This window comes from Oxyura jamaicensis, chromosome 2 (assembly GCF_011077185.1).
Source record: "Oxyura jamaicensis isolate SHBP4307 breed ruddy duck chromosome 2, BPBGC_Ojam_1.0, whole genome shotgun sequence".
Taxonomy (NCBI): domain Eukaryota; kingdom Metazoa; phylum Chordata; class Aves; order Anseriformes; family Anatidae; genus Oxyura; species Oxyura jamaicensis.
Window position 1 is genome coordinate 34,975,051 of NC_048894.1, and position 15,185 is coordinate 34,990,235.

At 41.6% G+C, this 15,185-nt stretch overlaps 1 protein-coding gene across 1 annotated transcript in view; it reads left to right on the forward strand.

The window, feature by feature from the left end:
• Positions 1-15,185, forward strand: part of SNX10 (sorting nexin 10) — a 39,276-nt gene that overhangs the window by 7,840 nt on the left and 16,251 nt on the right. Inside the window, exon 2 of the mRNA XM_035318152.1 lies at positions 8,882-8,937. Within this exon, the coding sequence (XP_035174043.1) occupies positions 8,914-8,937 (24 nt within the window). The 5' untranslated portion in view covers positions 8,882-8,913. The remainder of the gene's footprint in view (positions 1-8,881; positions 8,938-15,185) is intronic.

Here is a 15,185-nt window from a genome sequence, read left to right on the forward strand (position 1 = left end):
TTGTTGGCCAGGGACTCATGCCAACCTTGTGAGGTTGTGGTGCAACAGTGGTAAGAACTGCAACCTAGGTGAATGTACCCCAAATGACATCTTAACATTCACTAGGCACAAAACAAATGAAAAGCAGAAAATCCAGTGGTAATGGGTGAATCGCCGATTTTCAGTCTGAACGTTTTTCTTGGGTATTCTCATGAATAGCTCCTCCTGCCAAATGCTGTTTGTTCATCAGAACTGCCTGCTTTAGTAATGAGTAAAATTATGTAAAAGCTATTTGCTTCCAAAATATTGTTTTCATGCTGCAACAGGCTAGCAGAATTAGAGAAAGAGAACAAAGCCTGCTCAACGAGCAAGCTGTCCAGCTGAGTTCACTGTCGATGTGTTATTAAATGGTTAATTTAAGTGTTAGTAAATCTAGCTGACAAACTAGTGCAACAACAGATGCAACACGACTAAGTTTTTGCAGTAGTGATAGGCCATCTTATGAGCTCTGCAGTGAAAGAGAGTGTGAGTGAGTTGTCCCCATGTCTGGTCACATGTAGGACATCCAGCTGGATCATTGTAATGATCTCTTATGGGCTTGGTGAACTTAAAGACCTAAGAAACACAGCAGTTTGAACAGACATGATCAAAATGCGTGGTGAACTTGCTATATTGGCTGAGTATGTATCTTCCCTGCTGCTTTGAGCTGCAGTTATGGAGACTGTTGAGGATTGATTTGTCTTGGGGCATAATTACTTAACTGACAGTTTTATTTTTGACTGTATCTGTGCTCTGCCACACGTCCATCTCGCCAGATGCACATGATTAGACTGGTAGTTTTTATTCTGTGGTTGCAACCAAGACTGTCACTTGTGCTTCACTTTCTTCTCTAGGGACAAGAGCAAGCACCGCCACTTCCTATATGTGACCAGGTTGTGCTTCACAAAAGTAACGGTTTTGTTAGAATAAGGAAATCCCCAGCAGGAAGAAAGCCAACATAAGACACGTTGTGATATCTATCAGCAATTTAAGCAGCAGAGAGCTTGACAGCAGAGAAAAATCATATGATAAATTAAAAACGTTTGAAATAAGCAAAAATGCGAGATTTCTGACACGTGAGATTCAAAATGTTAGAGGGAGTGAGTCAGGAAAGAAAGGGTCAGGTGATGTCAGCATTTGCATTTATGAGACAAAAAGAAATGTTGCAATAAGCCTTCGTTGCGTTTGCTGACTTCTGCTGTGCTTATTCAGCAGTAAAGCTTCTATCAACCCATCTTTCCTGTGGTAAGTAAAACTTAGTTATAAAAGAGAGATACCTTGGGGAAGACGATATTTTTAGGGTCGTTTAATTTGCTTTGCTGAAATCAAATATTTAATACCTGTAAGAAACATGAAGTTCTGGAAGGAAGCAAAACATACATTCTCTGAACAGAGACCCTTTTCCAGAAGCAGCATTTAAGATCTTACGAGACAGGATTTTAATCACTGTTCTGGAGTCCTGATACTTCAGTAGCTATTTGCAAATCCTTTCTTTTTGGTGTTATAATCAAGCTTGTAAAAGCAACAGCTGTTTGGTATGTTGTTTGTAGCTGGCGTCCTATAAAAATAACAAGGGTTGGCTTAGCTATCTGTGGTGGTTATTTTATATTATTAGTTCTCATTGGTGTATCTAACGAGATGTGCATATAGCTCGTATGTGCACGGCATGACTATCTTTACTTGTTTCTGCAACTGAACAGAACTTCGACTTGGAAAATACTCAGGTACCATCTCAGTAAGTGATTGTAGCTTGGAAATTACTTTTTTCTTTCCCTTTGTTTTCAAAGGTGGCTCTACTGCATGTGGTATGCCCTGTTTGTATCAGGTATTGTTAAAAAGTCTAGAGCCTATCCAGTATTTTCCATGTTGAATATGGCTAGAGCTGAAAGATGATTTCGCTTGCCAGATTGCCAAGGTTGCTGCTGCTTCCAAAACCAGTTTTTCTTATTTTTTTTTTTTAGTTTTCTTAATTTTTTGTAGAAAAGGGATCTCCAGAGTCCCCTAAAGCAAGGATACTTATTAAGAATTTTTGCTGAAGGTCACTGACACTTCCATTCAGACTGCCTCATCAATTACTGGCAGTCTGAAAACACCCCAGCAACAAACCCTACAGTCTGTCATGCTGCAGAATCATATAGTGTAGTTTAAGCTTTTTATTATGCACGACTTATTACACACTTCCCATATATTTGGAAAAAGTAGCCAAGGTAGGCCGACGTGGCAGACCAGCTTGATATGCTGCCTGCAGAGCGCAGGAGTCTGAACAGAAGGAGAATTTTGAGCAGGCCCCAGAGAGTCTGTGGAAGTTGTGACAAACATCAGCCTGAGCAGTAGCTAGTTAGCAAGACGAAGACTGGCACATACTGTCCTGTCAGGGTCTTTCCCCACAATTTCCCCTCCATAGTCATTGCCTAAATCTGAATCTGCTAGAGTTAGCCTTATCAGTATTTTCTAATGGGAGAAAAACAAATACTTGTTCTGGGATCAGCAACCCACTGAAGCTGCAGAATGTATGTGAAGTCCTTTGGGTGAGCTAAGTCTGTAATTAGCGACTCTTAATAGGAATAGGAGAGTGAAGAAACCCCGTGCCTCCTTGTACTGTGAACATTTTTCTTGGTACTTCTTCCTTGTTTATCTTTAAGCTCTGAGAAGCTTCAAAGAGACTTGACATGTGAGTCATTCTGCTGTCCAGCAATATGTTATTAAGTTCACGCAATTCAAAGTGTTCTCTAATGTTACCGAAACTGGATATCTGTGACCCACACCTGCCACTGTAATCCATGTAGTGTATTTATTGTGGAGGGTTGAAGGGGAAATTAGTACATTTGGCTAATTACTTGATTCTCAAGTTTCTCTGAAATGAATGAAAAATTCCTTTCATAATTTGTTTTTTAAATGGATCAGATTCATTCTCTGGATAAAACAGGTCTTAATTGCTGGGAAGATTGCAGCACAATGGATAAAATGGCTGCATAGTATTTAAAGAGGAGTTGTCTTCTACCTGGTAGCCGTAAACGAGCATTTTGCAGCCAAATGAAGCAAAATCCTGTAGGAGAAGACCATTTAACTAAGCATCTTGACAGTGGCAGCTGGAGGTCAGAATTTTAAGCACAGCCACAAAGGCATGATTTTTGGAAGTGTGTCTCTATATAGTGTTGTGTTTGGAGGGAAGGCCTGTGAATTCTGTTAGTGATTCAGAAAGCTCTTGTTCTTTTAAAACCTCTTTAGATGATGTCCTTGCGTCCTGCTCAGCAATGAAGTGACGTTGCTGGAGGGGTACTTAATTTTTTAATATATATATATATATTTTGTGGACATCACTAAGCAGTCTGCAGATATCTGAACGCTGTGCAGAGTTAACTGAAAAATGCTTGTTTTTCGTACATTTTTCACTTCTAACAAGCAGACCCTTACAGTGGTTTGCAGGAGGAAGGTGAAACACCCCAGCAACACCCCAGCTGGGGTGATAACCCACAGGGTTTATGAAAGGAAGAAGGATGTGCCATGACCTGGACAACCCAAGGTTACAGTCCTCACCCTCCTGTTTATGTACTTGGTGCAGAGGAGAGCTCACGACTCCTCACCTGAATGTCGTCAGATTGACCCCAGTTATTAAACTGGACCAGATGAGCTAGAGGGTGTCTGCTTACTCTGGGTTAGCCCGAATACCTGGGGAACAGCTTTTGAGTAAGATGCAGAGCACTGTCTGCAACACAGGGTGCTGGTGGTGGGCACAACTGCCTCTTGTAATACACTTAAAAGCTAAAAAAATGCCAACGTGATGGTGCTGAAAGCTGAAGGTAGCTCTTCCTGTGGCATGATGTTTTTGCATGCCTCAGCTGGCCTGCCTCGCTAGGTGTGCTGAGATTGCTAACTTCAGCCCGTGACCAGAGCCACTGCTGCCTGTCCACAGCTTGCATCCCTGGACTTCTGCAGCACTTTGGCTGCGAACCGTCCAGTTCGGTCTGGAGCAAAGGGCTAGTCCGGGGCTGGGGTTTTCAGTTGATACGACGTGGTCCTTTACTGATGCACACCCGTACTCTGAAAATGGAGCCCACTGCTCTTCCAGAAATGTTTGTACTTCTGAGGTCAGTTGCTGATTCCCATCCATGAGAGCAGTAGTTCTGTGATAATGATGACCTTGTACTGAAATCCTGTAAATGCCAGGCTATGTGATGCGGTCATCACAAAACGGTGTATTTTATATGTATTAATGTACACTACTTTTATATAGTTTTCAGAGTATTTTCTTCAAAACTGGAGAATAAGCAGTCAAAAGTTTCTTATCTTCTGAGGTTCCAGTACAAGTCACCATTAAGTTGCTGCTGGACTAGGAGGACATTTCAGTCAGTAAATACAGTATGGCTGTTGTTATGTTTGTCCCATAAACAAGTTAATGTTGCTTTCTGCTGCTTGTTATCCTTTAATCTGAAACAGCTATAGCGACCTTCTTCTATATGACTGATGCTTCTGTATGACTGAGTCTTCTGCAAATCCAGCACATGCTGGATTCCCCAGGAGAAATCTGCCTTATCCTATTCCGAGCCTAAGTGCTACTTACATTTTAGCATGGAAGTATTTCAGTTTATTACAGTTACTGATAAACTCTCCAGAGCTAGCATCTTTTTATTATTATTATTATTATTATTATTACAGGTCCATTCTTCACATCTTTCCCTTTCTTCCCCCCATCCCCTGCATGTTTATTTTCCAAATCCATATGGGTGACGTACTGATAGGGAATTTCATGTATGGGTGCAGTTGAACTTCCCACAGGCTGAAGATTAAAATTCTTAGTACATTTTATATCAGCGTTAAGGTAAGCAAGACCTTTATGTATTCAGAAATTTAATTGTGATCTCTCTCGGTCACCTGAAGCCTTGAAAGCAAGTTTCATTTGATACTAGTGACGGAACATCCTTGGAAGTCCAGCTGAGGACTTCGCCTGCAATTGGATAGGACTTTCAGTCATGACCAAGGTCTAAAAATAAATCACTCTTCCCTCCTAAAGCTTGAGGGTGGATATTTGGCTGTATTTTTAGAGATAACCAAAGGTGGGTGGGTGAGTGGAGGGATGGATGGGTAATTCCTGAGCTGAAGATCAACACTGGCTATGTGCCTTTACCGAGCGATCCCAGAGCAGACAAACGGACTGCCTGTGCCACTACCTAGCAATGGGCTGGTGGTGAAACCTCAGTGCAGCGAAGCACAGCTGCTAGCGAGGCAGCCGGGAGGGTTGTGCTCGGGTACCGGCTTGGAGACACCGGTCCCCACACTGAATCAGCTCGGAGGCCGAGAGCAGCAGGTGCCCCTTGCTTGGCTTTGTTTGTGCTGGTCTCATGGCTCTGTCATGTACTTTGGCCTCTTTGCTTTAGTTTTAATCTTCCATTCTGGGAATGTGGGCGAGAAGTTGTTTCCTCCTTTGAGAGGAGGAAGATGAAAGGGTATTCCCCAGTAATATAGTTTCTTTTAATTTAGATTTTAAAATATAAAAGCAACTCTCATATAAGATATAAAGTATAATACTTAATAGTATGTAGGTATTATCCCTAAGAAAAACACTGAGGCATTGTTTTGTTTTGTTCCTGGTATTTGTGTTGTGTCTTCTTTTTTTCCTTTCTCCTGTGGCAAGCCATCCTACCTAACCTTCTTGCTTTGGGGTTGTTGTTGTTGGCAGTTGTGAAGCCGTTCCCTGGGGGCTTCTTTGGTTATGCAATGAAGAGCTGTCAAAAGCACTCACTGAAAGGAACAGGTGTTATATTAAGTCTATGAAACTAAGCAGTAAAAATAATAATAATAATAATAAATGTAGATCAGAAACAGAAGAAAAACTTACTCAAAGTGAATTTCTTTTTCCAGTCACAGTAGAGAACAGCTTATCAAAACCATACCTACCGTTGACTTTTTTGGTTCTTTTTTTTTTGCAGTACTGGTTCATTTCTCTGCCAGTGGAATTTTTTTGAGTAAAAAGACCAGCAACCTTCTCCTTGTCTTTTGAAAGCTACTTCTCTCCATCACTGGTATTTTGGGTAGGGATTTTCTGTAGACAAACATCTTAAGCAGCCGGTTGAACTGTTCTGCTTCACCAACTTCTACTTATGCTAAAGAAGTCCTAAAATACTGGTCTTGCTACACAACCAAATACTTAATTGAGTAGGTTTTAAACTGCCTGCAGGGTGATTGGGGTGATCTTGGACTTGCTAAAGTCAGTGTAATTTAAAAAAATGTAGTGTTGGTGGGCTTGCAATGAGGTTAATCCCAGTGGAAGTTGCTATGCTGACAGCCTCGGCCTGTAGCATGTGCAATGGTAAATGCATTTTGCTGTTCCAATGTGCAAATTTTTAAAAGCTGTGAATCAGGTTTTGTGTCTCTTTTCCTAAAGCAAGAGAACCTTTGCTATTAAATTAGCTAAGGATAATATTTGCAGTGCAGCGGCTTAGAAAGTTTCTTCCCTTTTGCATCCAGTTTCTTGCTTTGTCGTAGGTTCTTGTCTGCTCAGACAATGTATCTGCATGTACAGCCACGTACCACGGTATTCTTCTGCTTCCTCTAATTCTGTTTTTCAGATCGCTTGATGAAAAAATGATGTGTTCTAAATATTTTAGGAAGCTTTTTGGTGGTGAAATGCTAACTTTAGTCATTAAATATTTAGAATTGCAGTGGCTGTTTGGACTTTAAACTCTTCTTTCTAACCTGCACCAGCCAGTAACTTGGTCATTAGACAGGAGAAGACAAAACCCAATGTGTTATTTCAGCCCAGTTATTTACTAACATTGTCAGGAATGAGCTATTTTGGGTTTGCATAATTACTTGCTTAAATCAGTTAAGAGACTGAAGAGAAAGAGGCTGCAGAATCTGACAGAATAAAAATATATAACTGGAAAAAAATGAATTTCCATTTAAAATAATACATTTTGGGGGGATTTAGAACCGAAAAAAAGGTTTTATTTTATTTTATTTTATTTTATTTTATTATTTGGTTTAGGTAACGGGCAGAAGCAGCCCTTCCTCTGGTGGCAGCCTGAGGCCTGCACAGTGCTTTCCGCGCTGTAGGCCGAAGGAAAGCTCCAAGCCTGCCATACCTCTGTGTTCGTAACAATAATATATGATGAGCCAAATTCTTGTGGCCTGGTTCAGCTATTTTGTGCCACCTAACCGCACCAAATAGCTGAATATCTGACTTGATTACCTTCCTGAAGGCCCCTTAATCACATTGTTTGGCACTGACGGCAACCTGTTGCCAGCACCCCACAGATGAGTTAAGTGTAAAGCCATGGAGCAAAAACAATTAGTGGGAGTGTTTTGTATGGTCTCCTGTGCTTTTATCCATGAAGTTCCAGCTACAGAATTCAAAGAGCAGAAATAAAATGGTGGCCTCATCCTTATGGAGATGGGAGCTGCACTGGTGGCACCATCTCTGAAGCCTGGCGTATGGACGTTTGGAGTGAGAACACCCTTTTTTGTTATAACTGAGCCTACAGGAATCTGACAAAGATGTGTTTGTTTCAAAAAATAAATACATTGTAAGGAAATTAGGTGTGCATATCTTTGTATTTTATTAACATAGGTAGAGTTGTATTTTGACAGCTAGGTGTGTTTGTAAGAGGCATTGAGGAAGTACTGAGTTGGGCTTCACCTAAATACATAGTGGTGCAATAGCTTGTGCATTTCCAAGTTCTGTACAGCTAAACCTAAACCTCCTGTATCTCCCCTATTCACATGTAGACATTTGTCTACATAAGAAAGCTGAAAGTTCATCTCTTACAATATGAAGGTTTCGCTCAGCTCGCCTGGGTTGAGGTTTACCTGCCCGGTGCGTTCCCAGCAGGGAGCTGTGCTCTGGTGGTGCAGGGGGAGGAGGAGGAGGGAAGCTTTTGGGTGTGTTTGGTCTGGAAAGGGGAAGCTGGCATTTAAAAGCTGATTGCACAATTCTGTAGCTGTGGGGGGTCAGTGGATGTGTTACCTGAGGGTGACTGGGTGGCATGGGGGAAAGGTAAAGAGGAATGGCAAAATGCAAATCCTTTCCCCTGTGGCCATTGTATTTACACAGGCCGTGTGTATGCAAACCAGCACTAAATAAATCTGCCTTGATCTTCCCGGTAGTATCTATCCTGAGCAAACTGGCTGCTTTGTGCAGTGGCAGAGGTAGTTAAGATCTAATCAGGATTTCCAGTAAAAGAGTGGATTTAAAATGCAAGTTAATGACAGGATTTTTGGATTTGGTCTAATTACGTACTTTCCCCACACAGCAGTTTTAAAACCACAAATGCTGTGAAATGTTGCCTGAAGGGTTTGTCTCTCTGCTTTTCTCTGTTTCAGAGAAGCGACTTAGAGAGGTTTTTTGATTCTGCCAACTTCATGTATTCCCCGAGGGAGCATCCACAGCCCAGCTAACATGGATGGCACCACCTTGTAGTGTCTCCCAGACCTCGGCTGTAGTCACGCAGACCCAGCAGGGTATGGGCAGTGCTGCCTCCACAGTGTTTTCACAAAGAATAAGCCAAGGGGTGTCTGCTGTGGACGCTGGATGCGTGGAGCTGTTGGGAGCTTGGTGCAGAGCATCGGTGCCACAATGAGCACTGGGGCGCTGGGTGATGGCCTGACATGTTACAAGCAGCCCCAGAAAAGGACTAAGCCAGTGCTTCTGCTACAACTAAGCACAGAATCTGCCTGTCATGAATCAAAAAGGAATGGAAATGGCACTATTTTAATGAACAAATTCTTAGTTATGGTGCAAATTTATTTTCTGCCATATATAGACCTGAGTGTGGCTCTTCCTACTGTTTACTGGCATCTATCAAAAGCAATAATGACCTTTTAAGTAACTTTAAAATGGCATGCTGATGTCTGTTTTGTTTTTCAGATCAATTTTTACTGTAATACAAGACATTGAAGATGACACCAAAACATGAAAAACAAGTAAGTGACATAACCTTTAATAACAAAGGATTTTATTTTGATGGTGGTAGAGTGTATTTCATTGAGATTTACAGTTTGTCATCTGTCAGATTAAGTAAAATAATTGGTCATGGCATTTTTTTTTCTTTTAACATTTACCACTAGCTGTGTACTGCATAATTCCAAGGAAAGCCATCTATTTCTTTGATATAGCAGACCAAACCTGAAGTCAGAACGACTTTTCTTTGGAGAATCTCCACTTAAAAATTCAGTGAAGTCTCTGGAGTGCTCAGATGTTGGTAATTAGGCTGAGCTACTGTGCTGGGAACAAACCATGGCATGATGCTCCACCCTGGGGTAAACACCAAGAATTTCAGAGTTATGCCATGCTGTAGTTCTGACTGTCCCAATCCCCAGAGTAGTCTGTGGGCACTGCAAGATAGAAAGGAAAGGAAAATAAGTTTTTGGGACTAAACAGACTGAATTTGATTTGTCTTATATGCTGCTGAAACTGACTTCCTTGAAGCAGTTTAAATCGACACTTTCATATGCCCTCAGTTCCACCATTGGCTTTGAGACTGATTGCTTTTACTTACACAAATCCATTGTAACATTGGCTGCTTTCATTTTGATGCGATTAGGAATAGTTAGCTGCCTGAATGACACAGTGCAGTCTTTAGTAGTTACCATCAACATCCTAAGGAAGATGCTGAAAATCCGGTAATTCTTGCTGTTTGGCATTTCTAGGCCAGGGTGTTCCAGACTACTCAGGAGGACCCTTTGACACCAAATGACAGTTTCATGAAATTTGCCATATTGCTTTCTTCATTGAAGAGATATGCGAGATTTCTTAGAATTATTTAAAAAAAAATCAAGCAAGACAGTCATTTTAAGGACTGATGATGCAATCTCGTTACTGTTAGTATTTTAAACTATTTTCGGTAAAATTTGCAACCTAAACTTTGTATCATATTAAAACAAGAGGAGTGAGAAGTGAAACCGACTTTCTGCCTAAACTGAGAAATGCAGTTTCCTGCCCCCCAGTCCTCTTAATTTGTGTACATGAGGGCTGATGTTAGCCAGAGGAAGACAATCGGACAGGATATTTAAACCCCACCTGATCCTACTGTGAAATTGCAGTAAATGCAGCACTGCAGATTTTTTTTTTTTGTCTGGCAGTGCTGTCTGGGTAGAAAGAGAAAACACATAATTGGTGTTTTGTAACTTCCAGTGTGGTTATCTCATTTTAGGACCTGAATTAAATGAAATTAGAATGGATCTAGGTAGTATATGGCAAATGGTGATTCCTGCTTTGCAGGCCCAGGTCAGCGTATTTGAGCAATACCAGTAAATTAAGTGGGTTTAAACAGATACAAATAATAAGGGTCTATCAAATACCTATTTTACCACAATTTCTTTTGATATTTGCATTTATTTAAAATCAGTGCTGCAGAACAAAGAGTGAATAATGTCCCATTGACTTAAGTATCGTGGACCAAGATAGGAAAAAGGAGACCCAAAGACCACTCATGTCCATGAGAGACAAAAGCCTTCCATTTGTGGCAGTACTTGCCTGCTGTCACTGTTGGGGCAGTACTAATGGACAGCTGTAGGTAAAAGTTTTCTGAAAACAGTAATTCTTATGAAAATAATGATATTTTGCTGTTCAAACCACTTAAAGTTGGAAACCATTTCATTGAAATGATACATTAAAATGAGTTTACAGAAGCACTCAAGGATACAAATTGTTTTGCAATTAAAACATGTGGATGAGTCTTTGAATGCAATGAATTTACTGACAAAATTGAAGCAACATTAGTATTCTGTAGTAATGTTTGGAGCCAGACCTTATCCACAGCCCACGGGGAAAACGGGTCAATAGGACTGAAGAGCAAACCCTGCAGGCAGTTTTAAGGATTCCTTTGAAATGCACATCTGCTGCTTGTTCCACTGCTGTGGTTCATGTCCTCAAGAACCACAGTGACGCTTTGTTTCCTCCTTTTTCAAGTGCTGTTGAGTAGGCTCCATGACTGGTTTGTTTTTAGCAAGGCAGTAATAAAATGCTTCCTTTTAACCAATGAACACTAAGAATTGTCTGCTCCGGCTAATTGCTAGTGTGCATCCCGGCCTGGAAGTCGATGCGGGGATGCATAGGAGTGTGAGAAGCTGGACTCACCTGGCACACAGAGAGAAGACAGTGTGTATATATTCCATGGAGGTACTGCTCTTTTCTATAATGGAGCTGCGTTGTAGGAAACAAGCCAGAGCCCTGGCTCTGCAGCAGCTAACCCTGCAGGGATCCCTTGTTCTTTGCGGTTTGTTTTAGCCCAAACCCAACTCAGTTAGTCATACAATGGTTACAGCAGTCTAACCCCTGATTACTGATTTAGCAGGGAATCTCTGTATGATCTAATTATTGCCACATAGGAAACCCACATACTTGAACCAGATACTGAAGTGCTTAAACTGACATGCCCCAAGGTTGTTAGCACATTGCAGGAAGAGTTAAAAGCAGCTAACCACTGGTGCTTTACAGGAGCAGCACCTTCTGGAGAGTCAGTCTTTTACCACTGCTACCACTAGTGAAATCAGGAGAACTGACAATTTGCACCTTTGATATTTTGGCTGCCATATATTTGTGTTGGATATTTATGTTCTAAAGAGCAGAAATAATGTCAATATTCACAGAACACTAGCATATACATGTCTTCTTGGTTTAGGTGTGTGTGCTGTTAAATCCAAAACTTAGCTCTCAGCACCCCTCAGGCAGTTGCTTCATATACCTGTGGCAGTAGCTCCCTTCCAGAAGTGTCCAAGTCTTCTTCAGGAGAGGATTTAATGAGCACAAGCAAATCTGCACAGGCTGGTCTGGACACTGCTGAGTAACTTATTGCTTGACTTGTGAGCTTGTTCAGGGCTGATAAAGGAGATGCTTTCTGCCTCTCTCACCTGCATGCCAATACTGGACAAATATAATAAACCTCCTGTTGCACCTGGTGTAATATGATGGGGGTTGAGGGGTATATTTTCTCTTACCTTCTCTTTCTCTTTATCCACCAAGAGAGTGGTTTAGGACATTCACACAGGCCAGGAAATGTTTGTTTTCTTCTTTATGCTTTAATTGTCGAGCTACAGAGTATTCTGGAGTGATGCACTGCCAGTTCCTTCAATATTCAGTGGATCAGAGAGGAAGAAAGTAAATGACTCTTTGTGTAAGTGATTCAGACACTCACATGGGAGAGAAGGGCTTGGATTTCAGCCTTCTCTCCATCAGTCATCAGGTATTTTTTAAGACATAATGATTTGAGTGAAGCTTGAGCTCTGATGTCCAGATGAATGTGGACCACAAATATTGTAGTTGCACGTTCTCCTTTGCTCAGTGCCAGTAATCTCAAAGTTTAAACAAGTCATTTTATCTCAGCTTTTCATTTCCTACCAACCTTACTATTTAGCATGCGTGAAGATCCCAATACACCCAGTGTGAAAAGCCCCATTTCATTTGTGATTGATCCTTTTACTAGTAGACAACCTGATGGGAAACTCTTTTTCTAGGAGGCTTTATGGAAAATGACTCTTTGGAGGTTATTGACTAATCCGACGTGTAACAGTGGCACCGTGGAGCATGAGGTTATCACCTGATGCTGTCCTGAGCACACAGATTTGAACTAAATGCAGCTGGAATGAATGAAGCACATAATCATCCAATGCAAGATTATTTTTATTCCTCCCTCTCGTGGTAGATTGTTCCCATATTAAAAATAGATGTTTCCATGTCAGATTTCCTATTGTCCTAATGGAAAAATAAAAATAGACTTCTCAGAAACATTGTTTTTTTGTGGTCAAATTCTACATATCGGAGCCTCTAGTTCATGCTTTACATCTGAGCAATCCCTTGCATTGTTGGAAAATATCTCCAACAAGAGATTTTTATGTTTTAAGAAAAACTCTTCTGTTTGCTTCAGCTGCTTTTATAGCATACTTCTCTTTTAGGGGAAAATCCAAATGGGAACAATTCAGTCTTCAGTGCTTGCGTCTACGTGACCTTAGTACTGCCCTTTTCCTCTATTTCCAGAACTCCTGTTCTTTGTACGGGACTGTCACTGTGCGAGGTAGGTGCCCACCAGACCTCGGGCTCACTTTGGCCATTTTGTCATCTGTATTTGACCCTAACAACTTGGACTGCTCCACTTCTTAAGGACAGAGTAGTGAAGTGCCCATGGTGCCATGCCTAGGCTGTCAGGCACAGAAATCACAGCCCTCTTAGCCAGGATTTAAGAGGCACATCCAGCCAGAGAAGCTGCTCTGCTTGTTCCTGTTTGCTAAGTAGTGATGACTACTTTTTGTACTCATATATTTGCTTTGCTTGCACGTACAGTAACTCTGCGGAGTTGTTTTACACAAGAGAGAGAAACTGCTTTCTGTTTTTCCTCAGTCATCCTCCACAGAATTCCTCGCTAAGTCAGTTCTGGGGCAGATGTGAAGTTGTTCATGAGGGTATTTGGGCCAGTGTGATGGCTGGAATCCAGATGGAAGTTATAGCACCAGCAGTTTGGATAGGATATGTTTTGCTTACGAATTTCACAATTTCCAGGCAGATTGAATAAACGGAGATGCCACTCACTAGTAGCTTTCTGTTGAGTCTATATAGTTCCCAATGCAGGAGGCTTCCACTGCCAAGTTTAGGCACTTTGGGCTGTCAGCAGTAAATTCTGGTCTGCCTGAGGCATTGCAGAAAACATGCTGCTCTTGCATGTATAATAGACATATCCATATATTGTGTCCCTCAGAAAATAATAATAATAATAATAATAATAATACAAAAACACAGGCAAAGCATATATAATGTAGTGTCATAGTTAGATCTGCAATTCTGGAAAAAACAAGCTGAACTGGGAAGGAGAAGACACCTTGAAAAGGATTGCAGCTGATGGTACTAAAACTTCCCTGAAACTCTGTTTCTCTTTGGGTTCTGCTTCCCCATTTGTAAGGCTGGCCTGCAACACTGTCTTGTGATAGAAGACAAAGCTGGTCTTCATGTGCTGTGTGGGTGAAGAGTTCAGCCTCACCCATCCCAGGTGAACAGCAGATTACTTGAAGACAGATGCCTACCAAGGGTGTCCTAATTTTTGTAGCAAGACTGGGAGGGAGCGGAAGATACACAAAGGAGAAAGGCAGTTATTACCCAAAACTGCCTTATTTGTTTAACATTGAGGACCAGTGGACTGAGCTTACAAAAGCCATCTCCCAGGGGAATATGCCATCACCTAACTCTGCTTAAGCCCTAACATAGCCAGTGCATGAACATTGGCCTTGTGCAAGCTGGTGGCCATGCAAATGCCTTTTGTGGTGGCCACAGTCGGCAGTTCGGGCTGGTTGGGTTCAACCAATGTTGTTATCCCCGTGCGGTTTTTGTATACAGGAGAAGGCTCAAAGGAGGAGGGGTGGTCCACCTGTGTAATACGGCTACTCTGGAGCAGCAGAAAGTGTAGCAAGAACTGGAAGGGGAACTTCCTGGATTCACGATGGCTGGAAGGGAAGTACTGGAGATCTTGAGAAAGGCTGGACAGTTTGGCTTTCTTTTCTAATTGCTTAATGTCTGTCTTGCTTCATTCTGACCTCAGCCTTGGTATCCTTCAGCAAATGAAGGGGACATCCAGTATTCTGCTGAAATTAAGGTGTTTGAATTGGAGGTCACATTGACTTTATTTGAGCGTGGCAGCTTACTGAGGTGCTCTGCTGTAACCATAAAACACTTGTACTCCTGGGGCAGTGATTTGCTACCCAGACACCTGACTACCACAACAAGCACAGTGGGTCTTGTTTCTTGTGTAGATGGAGCCTGAAAGGTGTTTGACTTCTGCAGTATTGAGACTTGGGGCCCATCTAACTGGAAGTTAAAGGCGCACAGGGTTTTGTGTGGAAATCACATGGCCCAGAATCATTTGCAAGGTATCCCTTTGCTATCCCAAGGCATATCCAATAGTAGCTTTCTATCACAATATTTTGGTATAATAGAGGTTCTAAAGGAGTAGTTTACTTATCTTGACTCCTTGTAAAGGAGAAGTTTCCTTGAAATGAAATAATTTGGGGAATTTAGGCAATAGCAAGCATAATGAGAAGATGATAGGCAGTGGATGGCAGGAAGGGAACCCAAGGCTGGGCTGCAAGCAGGCTATTTACAGTTCTGACTCCTGGGCTGCAGTAGTTGAGAGGAAGAGGAAAGCAATATCCTGCTTGAAGCTTCCTGGCATAATTGCTCTTTTTCTGGC